Source organism: Haematobia irritans, chromosome 3, assembly GCF_050003625.1.
Source record: "Haematobia irritans isolate KBUSLIRL chromosome 3, ASM5000362v1, whole genome shotgun sequence".
Taxonomy (NCBI): Eukaryota; Metazoa; Arthropoda; class Insecta; order Diptera; family Muscidae; genus Haematobia; species Haematobia irritans.
This window is the reverse complement of record NC_134399.1, coordinates 123201918-123220290: the sequence shown is the minus strand read 5'-3', so window position 1 is coordinate 123220290 and position 18373 is coordinate 123201918. Positions and strand designations below refer to the sequence as shown.

At 28.0% G+C, this 18373-nt stretch overlaps 1 protein-coding gene across 1 annotated transcript in view; it reads right to left on the bottom strand.

The window, feature by feature from the left end:
- Nucleotides 1–18373, bottom strand: part of LOC142231166 (uncharacterized) — a 329286-nt gene that overhangs the window by 21881 nt on the left and 289032 nt on the right. Inside the window, exons 16-18 of the mRNA XM_075301784.1 lie at nt 15415–15540; nt 11273–11391; nt 599–1172 (exon numbers count right to left, since the gene is read on the bottom strand). Coding sequence (XP_075157899.1) covers nt 599–1172; nt 11273–11391; nt 15415–15540 — 819 coding nt within the window. The remainder of the gene's footprint in view (nt 1–598; nt 1173–11272; nt 11392–15414; nt 15541–18373) is intronic.

Below are 18373 nucleotides of genomic sequence, written 5' to 3'. Positions count from 1 at the left end.
TCGAACTTTGAAATGTTTGTAAAAATTCATTTCGCAGAAAAACGTGAATTTGAAATCAAATTAAATATTTGCGTATATTTTTTTACATTTACTGCTCAAGTGATTCAAAAGACTGAAAATGTTTCAAAAGACTTTGATTTTATTTGTTTGTTATAGTGAAATGCTACAACATCTGACATACAAATGTTTATTTAAAAAGTGTGAAAATCCAAAACCAAAAATATTTTTGAAAGCGATTTAATTTTAAATCGTTTTCTATTCTAAGGAATGGAAAAAAATTAAAACATATGCCTTCGTCGGAGCACTTCCTGGAGACGAAATTCCGGGACAATCCAGCGAATCCTGGCGAATCTAGTTTTACTTATTCGTCCATATGTTTATTGTTCTTTTTTTGTTTTAAAGAAATTTAGGCCAAAAAGGCAATTTTTCCTTATGTTTCTTGGTTTTTTTTTACTGATTTATCCAAGGATTTTTTAGATAATTTCCTTCATTCATTGAATTCAAAAACTTTATTAAAATGTGTATGCTTATTACATATTTTTTTCCGAAAAAACGCTACTATTATATATAAATATTGTAAACATGTTTCTCAACATACCTGATCCATCGGGATTTGTTGACGACGCTGTGGTTGTAGTTAAACGTCGGGCCTGATATTTACGTCTCAATGACGACGAAGCCGAGGGATTCTTCGTTTGCTGTTTACCCTCAATATCATTGCCTGAAGCTGAAGATGCTGCCGAAGTAGCAGATGGTGTCAATCTCAACTCATTTTCATTTCTCTGCTGGCTTTTCGATTTATTACCGGCTTTGGCATATGTTGCCAATGTTGTTGCTGGTGTTGAAGTGGCGGCGAAGTATGTGTAGGCTGATGGCCGTAGGGTGCGTATACGATTGTATTTAGAGGTCGTTGTATATTCAACATCACCATCGGTAAATGAAGCAGAGGTCGTTGTTGTAATGGCATTTGCTTGATGCTGCTGTTCAAATTTGGTAGCTGTATTAGTGGGATTTGTTGAGCTCTCATATTCTGCGGCAGCATTCAAGTCCGAGTTAAGCGATGTTGGTGCTGGTGTTGTGGTGGTGGTGGTAATTAAGCGTTTGCGCACACTCAATACGGGCCGTCGTGTTCCAAGTAAACCATTTTTGCCACCAGTTGCTGATATGCGCAGCTACAGTACGGTTCGGTTTTGGTTTCGGTAATTCGAATGGATTTTTGTCGGTTGTATTTTCGAGAGAAAGGTCATCATTTTGTTTTTGGGAAGAAAAAATAAAACAAAAAGAAAAATTAGTATCGTTTTCTTAGTTTTTTTTTACAATGGAATTTTAATGGATTTCAATTTAGTTTGATATTCGGAGGGTTTTAGTAGGAATGAAAATATCATGGTGTTGTTTTTTTTATCATTTTTGTGTGAATGTGTGTGTGTGTATAATGTGCTAACAGGTGTTTTCAGAAGTCTAAAGGCCAAACTTTTTTGGAAAGCATTTCCTTTTGGAACAGAAAGTGCAGTTTTCATGGATATCATAGTGAAATGCAATTTTGTTTGCTGGAAGAAATAAATAGCCAAGGGTTTCTTGCTTCGCTGATTCAATTCAATTTATGCTGCTTATGCTGTTACTGCCGTTCACTGCTGCGTGTCATAGAGCATTGCTACAGATCATAAAATTTTAAGTGCTGAAATTATTACATTTTTCTTCTGTTTTTTTTTCTTTGTTTATTCAATGGCAAGTGTTAGATGTTATTGTTAATTATAGTTTTTATTTACTCTAGTTGTTAGTTACTACGAAATTAAAGTCAATAAAAAAAGTGTTAACAAAACTCACAGCTATTACCGAAACAAAGTACTACCATATACAAAACGTTTAAAAAATATTTGTTTTATAAATTAAGTTTTACAATACAAAAAAGTGTGAAAAAAAAAAATTTAAAAAAAAAAAATTAATAATAATAAAAAAAATCTATAGAGTGTAAATTTACTAATTGTTCATTACGACAATTGTTTGAATTTTTCAATAAAAAAATATAAAAATTTGTTGTTTTTGAAGTTTCATTTTTATGGTGGATATAATGGTAAATGTATGACAAATTAACATTAAAAAAATCAAAAATATATACATATAAAAATGGAAAAACCCAAGGACTGGGTGTTACGTAACACATATGTTTTTAGTGCTTCGACATTTTTCTTTTTTGGTAAATTTATGAATTTTGAAATATTTTGTAACCCACGTGAAAATTTTTGGTTTTTATAAATCATTACTGCGACTTCTTTGATTATTTTTTTGCAAAAATAATTTTATTAATAGTAATCCTAAATCGGAATGAATTTTTTATAGAGAAAACCTCTTTCACCCAAGTTGAATTTATTTTTTGGTACCATATTTTAGCAGAAGATTTTTTTTACTAATTTTGCATAAATCAAATTTAAGTCTATTCGAACTGATTTTTTTTACAGAAAGAAAACCAGATCTATACATTTTTAAAAAAAAATACCCTATTTTAGCAGAAGTTTTTTTTTTACTAATTATACATAAATCAAATTTAAGTCTATTCGAACTGATTTTTTTACAGAAAGAAAACAAGATCTATACATTTTTAAAAAATATTTATTCATTTTGAATTCTTTGAAGACACCAAAATATTTTTTTCTGATTCAATCACGAAATTAATTGATCCAATTTATTTTTTAATTGAAATGTCATCAATCAGAGAAATAATAGCATCAATTAAAAACTTTTTAATTGAAAGTCAATTGAAAAGTTAATTGATTCAATTAAAACTTTATTGATACTATTATTTTTTGTGATTGATTTTTGTTTCAATTAAAAAATTTGTTGAACCAATTAAATATTTAATTGATTAATTTTTAAAAATCAATAAGACTAATTGGAAAATTTTTCGTAATTTTATTTTCTGTGAACGAGAATTGTATTCAGTAGGTTTGATTATTTCTAACAATAGTTCAGGCAATACTGTGTTTTTTAAGCATAATTTCGCGATGGTTTTTTAAGTTCGCCATATTGAATATGACAGCCTTTTAAGAAACTGCAATTTATTTATTAAGACTTTCAAAAAAAAATCCACTAAAAATTGTCCAATTTAGTTTTAAATGAATTTTAAAACACATTCAATTAAAATTAATTGGATTAAAATATTTTTTGTTAAATAAAAAATATTAATCACAAATATTAATTGGATCTATTAATTTAATTGGCTTTGGTAATTGATATTATAATTTCTATGATTGAAAATATTGATTAAAACTTAATTGGATAAATCAATTTCGTGATTGAAGAAACAAATTCTTTCAGTATTATTAAAAAACTTTAAATTATGCTGGTTGAGAAAATCCGAATTTCGTGATTGAAGAAAATATTGTTGTCTGTGCACACAAAAAAAATTTTTTTCTGATTCAATCACGAAATTAATTGATCCAATTAATTTTTTAGTTGAAATGTCTTCAATCACAGAAATGATAGTATCAATTAAAAAATTAATTGGCAGTCAATTAAAAAATTAATTGATCCAATAAAAAATTAATTGATACTATTAATTTGTGTGATTGATTTTTATTTCAATTAAAAAATTTGTTGATTCAATTAAATTTTTAATTGAACATTTTTTAAAACTCAATTAAGATTTTAATTGGAAAAATGTTCGTGAATTTTTTTTCTGTGTGTTATTAAAAAACTTTAATTTACGCTCATTGAGATAAACCTTGTAAGGATTTTTCTAAGGAAAATTTCAAATTCAAACTAGATGTATAAGAGATTTTTAAAAACATAAAATAAGGATGGCTGAATAAGCGAGATTCGTTATACTTCAACCCTTCTAACTAAGGGTTTGAACAGAACAACTTCAATATAGTCTGGATGAATAAGAATTTTCTTAGAAAATCTGGATTAATGTGCGTTTCATTAGAATTAAATTAAATTCAGTCGAAGGGAATAAAGTTTGTTCTTTTTGGAACCAACCCTCAGTGATGCTAGTGACATTTCTGAGGGTTTCAAAGCTTCTCTAAGTGGTTTCACTGCAATGTGGAACGCCGTTCGGACTCGGCTATAAAAAGGAGGTCCCTTGTCATTGAGCTTAACATGGAATCGGGCAGCACTCAGTAATAAGAGAGAAGTTCACCAATGTGGTATCACAATGGACTGAATAGTCTAAGTGAGCCTGATACATCGGGCTGCCACCTAACCTAACCTAACCTAACCTAACCTAACCTAACCAAACCTAACCTAACCCTGATTTTGCATGTGTGAGTCAGTTTTTGGATTAGAAAATTTTCATAATGCACTTAGGGCTTTCTATTGGAAAACGTTAATTCAGCCTGGATAAATAAGGGATTCTGATTTCTACACACTGATGAAAGGCCTATAGGGAAAAGCCATAGTTTAGTCCGGTTTTAATTAGAAAACCGACAATTAAAGATAATGTAATCAGGATTATTATAGAAATGTTGTAAGTAAATCTGAAAGAATAAAATATTTCATCCTTTTTGAATGAGACTAAAAAAAACATAATTTACTGTACCTGGATAGGAATTTCTTTAGAAACGTTGTGAGAAACAGCATGAGTCAATAGAGAAAATGTTTTATTGCTAATTCAGAAAAAAATGTTCATTCGTGCTGAATTAATTCAGACAGGTTTGAAAATTTACTTCAGTCTGGCTGATTAATGTCCTTCTAGGCCATTTATTATATTCAGCTTGGCTAAATCCGATATTCTTTTGAGAAGCTTAATTAGAAAGGAGATGCTTTAGAAAAATGTAACTAGATACCTAAAGTTTTCGACAAAAAAAATTGATTCATAATGATTAAACTTGACGATGACTCAGATGAAGGTTTTTAAAGTAAACTAATCATTCAGTTTTCATGAATGAAATGGACTTTTAAAACTTCTATTAACCCTGGCTGATTAAGCTATCTTTTAAAAACTATTATTTGGTCTGGTTCAATATCGTATTAATTTGGAATACTTCAATTCAGTCTGAATAGACAATAGAGTTTTTAGAAAAAAAAAATCAATTTCTTTACGAAAATCTTTATTTGAAATGTCTTGAGAAAACCTCCTATGTATGGCATAATAAAAAACTTTAGTTAAGTTAAACTTTTTCTATAACAAATATCCTAAAATATTAAGAGTGTAGCGGTTGTAAATTATTTCTTACTTTTATAGATATAAGGCAAATGGAATATTCTGGTTTTGGTTTTGTTTTAATAAACTACAAGTATCAGAAAATCAGTAATCAGTAGTGCATTTAAAACAAATATGTATTACTTTTAATTTCATACTGAGTTTATTTAAAAAAAAACACATCTTAATTATTGCTCGAAGCAACAAATATCTACATGTTTAAAACATATTTTCAATTTCATCTTCGTTTTTTACATTATCTCTTATAGCAGCATCAGAAGATTTTCGCTATAAAACAGCACAAATCCATGTTAGCAAAACAATAATTATTTTTTCTTCATGTTTGTCCTTCATTTGTGAGCGTAATGCGGCGTTCCATATTGCAAAGTGTTGATGTTGAAGATCACGCTTGTGACTTAAGTCTTTTGTTTGCATGTTGTTTTGTATATGTTTTTATTAATATTTTATTCAAAGTTGAACGTAAGTCATATGAGTTCTTTTTTCTGCTAATTAAAAATAAAAAAAAAAAAACTAAATTCCATACATATTGCTAAATTTTCTGACAATTGCATGCTAAAAAACGATTTATTATGATGGTGATGATGATGTATGTATAGAATTACAAATAAACATATACTTATATTTTGATTAGTGCGATCGGTATGTTTCTTAAACTAAATACTAGATTTTTCTATGACTTTTTCTGCTTCTTCTAATGTAAACATGAGGTTTTTTATTCATTTTTATTTTTGTAATATCGGAAATTACTTAACATTAGTTTCTTAATGTACTTCGGTTTTTATAAAAAAAAAATACAAAAATTTACCTCATCTAAATAGTCGATTTGAAGTTTTTGGCGTCTTGAAATATTATTTTCACTAAATTCGCTTTAAATCGGTACTTGGCGTTATCAATCATCTAACATTTGGCCCATATCAACCACCATTTTAATATATTTATATATGTAAAGGCTTGGCTTTGATCCGTCCAATTTGCTTGAAATTCTGTACTTTGGTTCACAACACGATATGGTGCTCATATTAATCGCTCTCAAGATATGATAATACTGTCCCATACAGAAAAATGTGACCCAAAATGTTTCCAATAAAAATTTCAATTGAATTTTAAACTATATTTAATTAAAAATTTAATTGATTCATATTTTATATTAATCTTTCATTTGACAAAAATCACTGAAAAAAATATTTTTTTTTTAATTTTTTTTATTAATTACTTAGTTTTTTTTAATGATATTCGTGATGGGAGAATTTTCAATTAACAAGGGCTTGCTCCAAGTAACTACCAGGAGAAGCGTAAACTTATCACAAGGTTGTGCAATAAAAAAATTATTGGTCGATTCGAAACCGCTTTGATGAAAAATCTAGTCTTATTGAGAAAAAAGAAGTATTTTTGACCTTGATATGGCTACGGCTAACATTAACCACTTCGTCATAGTAAAATTGGTAGAATTTGGCTATGAAAAGTGGCCCTATCTACTGTTTTCTTATTTCTTTTTAAAGCCTCTCACTGGGTACCAATATCAATCAAATGCGGAGGTTTAGTAAAATGAGACTAAATTTATCAGACTCCATTCTAGAAGTCACATATGAATTGCTGGAGATACGTATCTTGGGTTATTATAAACCCATACAGAAATAAGATGAACATCGTCTATTACTACCCAGCAAAAAATTTGGAAGTTCTAAAGGCATAGCTTTAAAAGCACTTCCAAAAATGTTATCCGAAAGATGTTCGTTATATTTACTACACGCAGAGAAAAAAATTTCACGAACATTTTTCCAATTAAAATCTTAATTGAGTTTTAAAAAATATTCGATTAAAATTTTAATTGATTCAACAAAGTTTTTAACTGAAACAAAAATCAATCACACACATTAATAGTATCAATTAATTGTTTAATTGGATCAATTAATTTTTTAATTTACTACATGCAGAGAAAAAATTTAACAAACATTCTCCAATTAAAATCTTAATTGAGTTTTAAAAAATATTCAATTAAAATTTTAATTGATTCAACAAATTTTTTAACTGAAATAAAAATCAATCACACAAAATAATAGTATCAATTTGTTTAATTGGATCAATTAACTTGTTAATTGGCTGTCAATTAATTTTTTAATTGATACTATCATTTCTGTGATTGAAGACATTTCAATTTAAAATAACCTAGTCGGTAATAAGGATATTAGTATTCACAAAAAATGGAATGTGTATCAAGCAGTTTGTCGGGCAATACAGTCTTACGCAGCCCAGGTTTGGGGATTTTCCTCTTTTGAAGAAGTTGACAATCTGAAACGTTATTTCTTAAAAAAAATCCTTAAATTACCAAGCTTTACTCCAAAGTATGTCTTGATGCTAGAAACTGGTCTAGAAAACAGTCACCTTTATACTTTAGGTCTTCACTTGGAATACATTAAAAAAATCATGTTCGAATATAACGATCAACGTATGCCAAAAATGTTAACTATGCTCGTGTTGCAGGAGGAGGTATTTTGGGTTTCGAATCTCAAAACAATTACCCAAAATCTAAGTTTATCCTGGCCGGCAACAAATAGAAATGAATGGGAGCTGTTTAATGCAGAAGTTTTAAGATGCAAAAAAATAGAAGTTCTCCAATATTATCTTGATCGAAAATCGCAAAGTATTTCCAGGACTTACAAATATTTAAATAGTGCAAGAGGAAAATATTATTTTACTGATTTCCCCAACATAAATCAAATAAGCTTAATATTTAAGGCACGATGTGACTTACTAAATCTGAATTCATGCAAATTTAATGCCGAGGAAAATGAGAAACTGTGCACGCTGTGTAACCAGAATGAGAACGAAACATTGTTTCACTTCCTTGGATCTTGCCCTGCTCTACGAGAGTTTAGGATTCGTTGCTTCCAAAGACAGTACTTGTCACAAAGAGAAATTATAGATATTTTGGATGGCGTAGCTGAAGGTTATTGGTATAAATTAATTGCTTGTTTGGAACCAGCCTTAAAATACCGACAATTCCTTATAAACGAATACAATTAGAGTATCCTTATATATATGAACTTATTATGATAAACGTTTGTATAACAAACCACTGTCATCACTCGATTTCTCATTTCTTTTTTTACACTGTAGAAATACAATTAAGAAAAATATGAACTTTGAATGATGTATACTATTTTTGTAAATAAAGAAAACATACATACAATTTAAAATATTAAGTGGATCAATTAATTTTGTGATTGAATCAGAAAAAAAATTTTGTGTGTGGGAGGTTCTTTGAATTACATTTTTTATAACTCGCTTTTTTCATATTATTAATGGATAATTTTAACTTTTTTTTTCAGATTAGCTAAAAACACAGTAAGTATTTATAAAATGATACAAAATATTTAATTTTTGTTGAAAAAATGCTAAATCCATTCTAGAAAAATTGAGAAGTTTTGAAAATATTTGATGTAAATTCAGTGCAACGGCTATTGAAATGGTGAACATCCGTCCCGTGCAGTGTTGCCCGAAGTAGGGCAAATTCCCTACATTTAGGTTTTTTTTCTAATACTCTTTCACGCACACAATTTTTATTTCTATGTATTTTTTATGGAATTTTTTGTCCAAATTTTATTTCCATAGAAAATTTTGTCAACATTTTATTTCTAGAGAAAATTTTGTCAAAATTTTATTTCCATAGAAAACTTTGTCAATATTTTATTTCTATAGAAAATGTTGTCAATATTTTATTTCTATAGAAAATGTTGTCAAAATTTATTTCTAGAGAAAATTTTGTCAAAATTTTATTTCTATGGAATATTTTGTCAAAATTTTATTCCTATAGAAACTTTTGTTAAAATTTTATTTCTTTTGTCAAAATTTTATTTCTATAGAAAATTTTGTCAAAAATTTATTTCTATAGAAAATTTTGTCAAAATTTTATTTCTATAGAAAATTTTGTCAAAATTTTATTTCTATAGAAAATTTTTCCAAAATTTTATTTCTATAGAAAATTTTGTCAAAATTTTATTTCTATAGAAAATTTTGTCAAAATTTTATTTCTTTTGTCAAAATTTTATTTCTACAGAAAATTTTGTCAAAATTTTATTTCTATAGCAAATTTCGTCAAAATTTTATTTCTATAGCAAATTTCGTCAAAATTTTATTTCTATAGAAAATTTTGTCAAATTTTATTTCTATGGAATATTTTGTCAAAATTTTATTTCTATAGAAAATTTTGTCAAAATTTTATTTCTATAGAAAATTTTGCCAAAATTTTATTTCTATAGAAAATTTTGTCAAAATTTTATTTCTATAGAAAATTTTGTCAAAATTTTATTTCTATAGAAAATTTTGTTAAGATTTTATTTCCCGTGTTAAATTCTTCGCTTTTGTGCCAATTTTGCTTCCGGCTGCGAAAAGAATATTTTCACTACTTTTGTTTGCTGGATATGGGCAAACACTACATAATTTAATTTTGGCGAATAATTCATTTGCCATTTTTTATGTTCTACACTCGTATTACTCTCAGTGTCATTTGTGCAAAGGATTGTTAGAAAGAAGTCGGAATAAAGGGATGGAAATCCACCGTCTTATGTCGCATAGACAGCTGTTATACGACGTTCGCCCTAGGCACGAAATTTCGATCCCGATCTCAAATATGAAGTGTATGATCACTGGAAAAAATTGATATTTTTTTCATTTGCGGATTTAATCGCTGTTGTTTGTTTACAAAGAGAAAAACCAAACATTAGAAATCATTTATTTATTTTTATTTATTTATTGTTTTTATTTAGTATTTTTTTATTTATTTATTGTTTTTGCGGCTCTAGTACAACAAGATTTTATATCTTATCTGACACTGAATATTCATATTTTAAAACAAAATAAACTATTGATCTTTTGGTTTCATTTGAGTAACCATAAGATTGGATCAATCGAGTCCCCTTCGCTTTTGGCAAAAACATAGACTAACCCAAAATGTGAAAACATAAACTAACCCGTAAATGAACACATCTATCTACAATGAAAATATTTACAACGTTGCAAATTAGGTCTAAAACCATAGTTGTACAAGGTACTGCCTTGTCTATTTTTACCACAATTTTGTTGAAATCTACTAAAAGCCAGTCCAGTGCAAATCTACTGAAATCAATCCAGATTTCAGTCGAAATCCACTTTGAAGTAGAAGTTCCGGATTAAATAAAGAATTTTAATGTTATAAAAAAGTGTTACTATTTTTTGCCTGCATTATTTCATATACCTTATATGGGGACTGATCCTCCTCTATAGGCAAGGAATTTTAAGATGAAAGGGACGTACCTGTGCTCAAGAACCTGTTCCGTCTTTCAAATAATTTTTTTATGCGCAATCGTCATGAATTTGTTGTCAGAACCTATTGTACTATTTCCTCATTTCATGCATTATAATTTTCTTTGATGACAGCGACATAAAGATCACTTGTTAAATGCTACTTGGGAATGATATAATCAATGAAATACTAACTATGACATTCTCCATAGGAAAAAAGTGGTTCTAAGGAGACATGAAATGAAAAATCATTTCAACAAGTCCAGTTTTTTCCCCTTATTTCTATAATCAATTAAACCTATAGAGATAATTGCTTGTTTTAGATTCTGATCAAAATTGACTATGAACGTAAAAACCAAGACTTAAGACATTCATTATCTACTAAGTTCCAATGACATTGGGCGTTTTAAGACAAGACCATAAGAATTATTTTCTTTTCTATAATTGCAATTTTATGTTAAATAGTTGACATTGAAAAGCCAAGACAACACATAACACCCTTTTTAGGTCATTACTACAAATGAAAAGTTGTTTTCTGGATATCAATATATTAAATGCTTGAGAAAATTATAAAATAACAAAAGAAAAAATAATCCCACAGAAATGCTTTAAAAAACGTTGAATTAATAAAAATCATCATTGTTTACCTTTCACATTACAACTCTAATAAATTTTGTTAAAATGTATCAAAAAAAAAAAAAAATGAATAAAAAAATGTTCACATAAAAACATGAAAATTTACAAATCATGCCAATTCTTTTTGATTTAATAACAACCTTTTGTGATTTGGCTTTGTGTAAGGGATTGTATGTTGGCGTTTTTTTTAATATTAACATCAATATGCAATAAAAATAACGATTGTAATTTTCTGTTAGCTTCTTGTAAAGCAATATAATTACATTTGAAGAAATCCAATAGAGGTTTAGCTATGAAGTTATGGTATGACTCAATGTCTAACAATGAAGGAATGAAGGAAAAAAGGAAAGGAAAAACTAAAGACTTAAGGTACAAACTCGTTGGGCATATTAATGTAATGAAATAAAAGTAAAATATTTATGAGAATATGGCTCTTATAGTATAATTTTCGCCTATAGGAGTTTGTTTGCATTATTCAATCATTAGAATTCATGCAAAACCTATGACTCAATAGATATATGGCGTCATTGTTTTGTTAAGCCTTTATTATTCTTTAGGCAATGGATTGTAAACAAAAGACTTAAGGCACAAACTCGTTAGGTATGCAAATGAAATATGTGTGAGAGTAACAGCCTACAATAGGCATATTTTCTTTTGGTACTAGATACTCAAACTGTGAAGGACTAAAGAAAATACTGTATTTAGGAAATGTCCGAAAGTGTGCAACACTGGCATCAGCCACTCACTGGTTTCCTGTTCCCAAATGGTAATGATTATTTACTATTGCGATTATTTATGATACTTAACAATTTTAATTACAATTTTATTGAATAAAATGTTATCATGAATCGAGGAAATATTACTCTATAATAAGTTTAGCTGACGATATTCATACTTAGGATGCTAGACAGAAAAATATCACGAACATTTTTCCAATTAAAATTTTAATTGAAAAATATTCAATTAAAAATTTAATTGAAACCAAAATCCCAAAAAAATTGTTGTATCAATTATATTTTTAATTGACTTTGGTGATTGATACCATCGTCTCTGTGATTGAAGATATTTCAATTAAATATTAATTGGATCAATTAATTTCGTGATTGAAAATAAAAAATATTTTTGTGTGTAGCGCATATAAATGTTGCATCCACACTCATAGAAAAAATTGTGAACTGCGTACACGTTTCAAAACAATCCATTCGTGAAAGTGAATCAACACACTGTGGTGCAATGGTTGGAATGCCCGCATTGCATACACAAGGTCGTGGGTTTGATTCCTGGTTCGACCGTACACCAAAAAGTTTTTTTTTTTTTTTAGCGGTGGATTATCCCATCTGAGTAATGCTGGTGACATTTCTGAGTATATCAAAGCTTCTCTAAGTTGTTTCACTGCAATGTGGAACGTCGTTCGGACTTGACTATAAAAAGCAGCTCATTTGTCATTCAGCTTAACATGGAATCGGGAAGCACTCAGTGATAAGAGAAAAGTTCACCACTGTGGTATCACAATGGACTGAATAGTCTAAGTGAGCCTAATATATCGGGCTGCCACCTAACCTAACATACATGTGGTGTCAAAAGGAGAATAGATGATGTCAATCTGACAACGATAAAATGACACCATACGTTGTCAAAACTAAAACCTGCATTCATGATCTGAAAACGTAATGGTTACGAATTTATAAAAAAAATAATCGCTATCGTCACTCGAACCTGGATTGTCTGCTCCATCTGCGTTAACAGTCGCCATAGCACATTGCGTCACAGACGGAGTTGCCATAAGAACGTCTAATGAATATATTAAGACTTTTCATGGCCATAGAAAAACGAAATTCGTTCATGTAAACGTGAACGCCCGTGGACGAACGTTTCCGTTTCATTTTGTTACCGTCTATTCACGATTTTGAAACATAATCTTTCTATTCTTGCAGTACTTAAAATAAACAAGCCTAATATTTTTGTAGTTGTCATCGGTTTATGAATGATGCATTGAACTTCATCAGAAGAATCAGATATCGGTGTATTAGAGTCCATGCCGATATAAGCAGCAATTCTGTCGGATGCTCTAAAATGTGTAATAAATATCCCAGCAAAAAAAGCGTCGCCAAAAAAGTAATGAAAATGTCCTTTTTGGATCCGGAAGTGATGCAAAATTGACGCAGAACCGATGAATTTAACATGGGCTTGTCATAGGAGGGAAGTCCTCCATTTCAACAGCCAGTGCACCGAATTTGCATCACTTCTTTAGTTGTGATCCGAATTCAATGTTTTGGGTGTAAATTAAAAAATTCTGTGATATTTTGTCAAATAAATAATTTTTATAATTTTTTATAATTTTTAATGGATTCCAACGCTTGTCGGAAACGTTTGGCCTCAAATATTTTTAAAAATTCACAATTTTTTTAAGATTGGATTTAGCATTTTTTTCGACAAAATTTAAACAATCTGTTATGAATTCTTAAACTGTTTTTAACCAATTTGAAACAAAAAAAGTTAAAATTACCCATTAAAAATATGAAAAAAGCTTGTTATAAAAAATTGAATGAAAAAAACTTCCTGTGCAGTTAAAATAAAGAACATCATTGGAAGTACATCTTCTGGAATTGCTTTTAAAGTTGTGCCTTTGGAAGAACTTCCAAATTTTTTGCTGGGATATTGTAGCGGTATATATAGCCGATATATAGAAAGAACTTTGGATTTAATTTTTGAAGTTTAATTTTATTTTGGACTCGTGAATAGATTCATTGGTTCCCCTCGAAAGACACGTTGAAGATGGTTTATATCGGTAAATTTTTTTTAATATACACCTCATAGAGATTGATCTCCTTAGTTTATTTCCATAGACTATACACTAAGAAAAAATATTAACATAATATGAAGGATTATGAAATTTAAATTAAGGACATTTTATTTAAAAACCCGTCCATAATCTTTGCTTAAAACATTTTTTCTTTAGGTCACCAACATTGCAAATTTACGTCGTGCCGTTATAGTCGCATGAATTTGAGTAAATTTCCCCTAAAATGTTTTAATTTTAAGAAATTATATTTATGTAAATTGACTGAGATATTGAATTTTTGGAACAAAGTAAAAAAGCTTCAAATGTTGACTAAGATGTTGGATTAATGTTTTTTTTTTTGTTTTTTAATTAAGATATATATTATAATTTTAATTTTATGGAGCCTATATTAAATGTTAGAAAAATTGTCATATTTTGAAGAATAAGGATCTTTGGCTCGGCGTCAATGAATTAAGAATAAATAAAAGATAACTAAAATCTCAAGATTAATAAAACTATTGACATTTATTGGACAGAAAAAGATCGTATAAAAAACCAAAAATAAAATAAAAATTGTTTTGTCCATGCAAAGAAATTAAAATAAGTGAGGTAAATTTTCCTATAGATGAAGAAAACCATTTTTCATTTAAAGAAATAATTCTTATGTAAATTGACTGAGATATTGAATCTTTGAATTGAAGATAAAAAAGTTTAAAATGTAGGCTAAAATTTAAATTGAGGTTTAGGCATCGTTGGATTAAACGCTTTTTTGAAAAAGAAAACCTCATTTACTTTTAAGTATCTGTTCTAATTTGGGTTTTTAAACTGGAATAGCTTTCATAAAATATCACAAAAAGATAATGAAAATAAATAAAATCTGCATTATAATTTTAATTTAGTGGAGCCTATATTACAGGTTAGAAAAATGGTCATAATCAGAATCACGGTCAGAATCAGAAAGGAAACATTTTTTGAATCAAAGTAACATAATGTGTTTTTAGTATAGGAATCTCATTTTCAATTTGGCTTAAATTTGGAATTTGGTATTCTCTTGTTCCTATTACATTCGTTCTCTGTAACGCACGGTATGTGATCTACATCAAATATCTGGAGAAGAGTTGCACGAATTATTTGATGCTGAAATTGTATAAAAAATTACAATTGGGCAATTTATTCATTTGTAGAGGATTATCCAAAAAAAAAAAAAAAAACATTGGCACTTAAGAAAAAATCCTACATTAATAAAAATTAAACTCGAACTCGTAAATATTTTGTAGAACTAAGCCATAAGAGTTTATTTCATTTTTCACCTCATTAAATCTCGTTTGAAATGCCAGAATACAGTATAACAACTAAGCTTCTTCATTTAATTCTCTTGCCGCATTAAGTATCTTAGACAAATTTAACATTTACCTCGAATTGGAATTATTATTAAAAGCCAATAGCATAAAATAACATTTAAATGTCATTTATTAGATGGCGTTTTAATGTTAAGACCAAATTGCATAAAAATCTATAATTTTAGTGAATTAGACAGACGGTTAAGCCAAAATACTACATTGAACTTGTTTCTGGAGGCAAACTAAAACTATACCAAAACCAAGAAAAAATACTTTGAAAAATAATATCCTCTGAGTTGAAAATGTAATGCTGATTTTAACAAGACTTATTAGCTCAAACCTGTCTGGAAATTCAAATGGAAAAATAGAAAAAAAAAAAAATAGTTTTGTCCATGTAACAAAATTAAAATAAAAAATCCTATGCTATGGCTACTAGCTTTTATTTCAATGCAGTCAATTTAATTTTTTGTGGATTTAAATTTGTGGTCTAAAACCAAAAACATTTTTGCTGGCTTGTTTATTTGTCCATTGGTGGCCCACAAGCTACAACCATGTTGTTGACATTGATTTTGTAAAAATATTTTTCGCTAACCAGGCAATTTTTTGTGATTTTTGTTGATTTTACGGTAGGAGTCTTGGGATTTTTCTTTGCAAAGTTGCATAATTTAACATGTCTTGTTTATTTACTCAAAACTAAGAAGTGCAAACAAAAAAGAATGATTTAAGACATTAACGAAAAAGACCAGAGAAATTTGAAATGTGGAAATTGTGAAACCAAGTTTTTGCGGATGTTTGCAATTTATATCCACACCACAAACATTTCAAATTAAAAATAAATGAAATAAAAATAAAACCAACTTCACTTGTTGACTTGCAGGGGTTCATTAGTTGAGCACACAAACACCTTATCATAGACTATGATGTGATGTGTACATTTTTTTATTTTGATTTCAAAATGTGGACTATAAATAAATATAGGAAAAATAATTAAATTTAAGAGGAAATAAAATTATCTCTTGGGTGATTTTATTTTTGTCTCTTTTTTGCAAATGAATAGCAAACAAACGCCTCGTTTTTATTTACAAATTAAAATTCAAGGGGCTTGTCGTTAGAGAATGGAGAGTATTGGTTGATATAAAGGAAGTGCGTATGGCAACTCTAATAATATCTAATGAAAATCATATTGAGGATTGTGTGCTAGTTATTTCAATTTTTTTAATTTTTTTTTCCGACCGTGTGGGTATAACCTGGTTTCCTTCGTTTGCACCCAGTTTTCAACTGGAATAACTGACATTTAATACACATTAATTGCCAAGAAATGACACAATAAATTATTGATAGTAACTAAGCAAACATGTTTAGTTTTCTTCAGGAAATTCGTTCGACACCAAGGATATTACCAAACAGTGTCCGAGTTTTTCTTTTCATTTTCTTTGAATGGGAAGCGTTTGTTTTTACTACGATGTGAACATTTGCATATAGATTCATAAAAAAGAGGGATTATTTATTTCCTGTTGGCTTATAAATAGTAAAATGTTTAAGTGGTTAAATAAAGATTTAACAAAACGGTCTATTGGTGACAAAAACAAGTTTGTGTCTTAAGTCTTTCGTTTATCTTGTAGTTGAGATGACATAGCTCATACAAATATTTTCCCTAAAGTAAAAAACCGTTAAAACCTAATTTAATACAAATTTAAAGGAGAAATTGAATGCGATTTCCTAGTACATATTACCGATCGATGGGAAACTCTAAGACAACAATGTTCGTCAGCCTGTCTATCCCGTATTTATGACAATTGTTTTCTCAAATCTTCTTCATTTCTATTTAACGAAAATATATTGGCGTCAAAAGAAAACTCCGGTTGTTTAAATTTCATTCATCAGAAAAGAAAACTCTTTTTTCAGTGCATAACAAATAACGTATTGAGTAATGCAAGTGCTGATGATGCAATCGAATCCCACCGAGAATTTCTTTGAGATCTTGACTTGAACTTGATCTGGATAATACTGTGGATTCTAAAGCTATTCGAAATGCTATTCATGTATTCTGTCCCTCATTTTAACTGACTGGTATTGGTCCAACAAAAAGGATCTGCCGAAAATGGGTTATATCGGTTTTTTCGTATGGACTGAACTGCAATTGATATGCAATCAGTTTTCTGGGTTTAATGGGGTGTGATCACGGTTGCCAATCGAGCCAAAAATAATCTAAAATTCGGAGAAAAGATTATCAAAAAACTAACAAAGAGAAAATCTTATTTCTACAGAAAAATTTGTTAAAACTTTATTTCTATAGAAAATTTTGTCAAAATTTTATTTCTATAGAAATTTTTGTCAAAATTTTTTTTCTATAGAAATTTTTGTCAAAATTTTATTTCTAAAGAAAATTTTGTCAAAATTTTATTTCTATAGAAAATTTTGTAAAAATTTTATTTCTATAGAAAATTTTGTCATAATTTTATTTCTATAGAACATTTTCTAAAGAAATAAAATTTTATTTCTATAGAAAATTTTGTAAAAATTTCATTTCTATAGAAAATTTTGTCAAGATTTTAGTTCTATAGAAAATTCTGTTAAAATTTTATTTTTTTCGACAATTTTGTCAAAATTTTAGTTCTATAGAAAATTTTGTCAAAATTTTATTTCTATAGAAATTTTTGTCAACATTTTATTTCTATAGAAAATTTTGTCAACATTTTATTTCTGTAGAAAATTTTGTCAAAATTTTATTTCTGTAGAAAATGTCAAAGTTTTATTTCTATAGAAAATTTTGTCAAAATTTTATTTCTTTAGAAAATTTTGTCAAAATGTTAGTTCTATAGAAAACTTTTTTATTTCTATGGAGAATTTTATTTCTATAGAGAATTTTGTCAAAACTTTATTTCTATAGAAAATTTTGTCAAAATTTTATTTCTATAGAAAATTTTGTCAACATTTTATTTCTATAGAAAATTTTGTCAAAATTTTATTTCTATAGAAATTTTTGTCAATTTTTTTTTTCTATAGAAATTTTTGTCAAAATTTTATTTCTAAAGAAAATTTTGTCAAAATTTTATTTCTATAGAAAATTTTGTACAAATTTTATTTCTATAGAAAATTTTGTCAAAATTTTATTTCTATAGAACATTTTCTAAAGAAATAAAATTTTATTTCTATAGAAAATTTTGTCAAGATTTT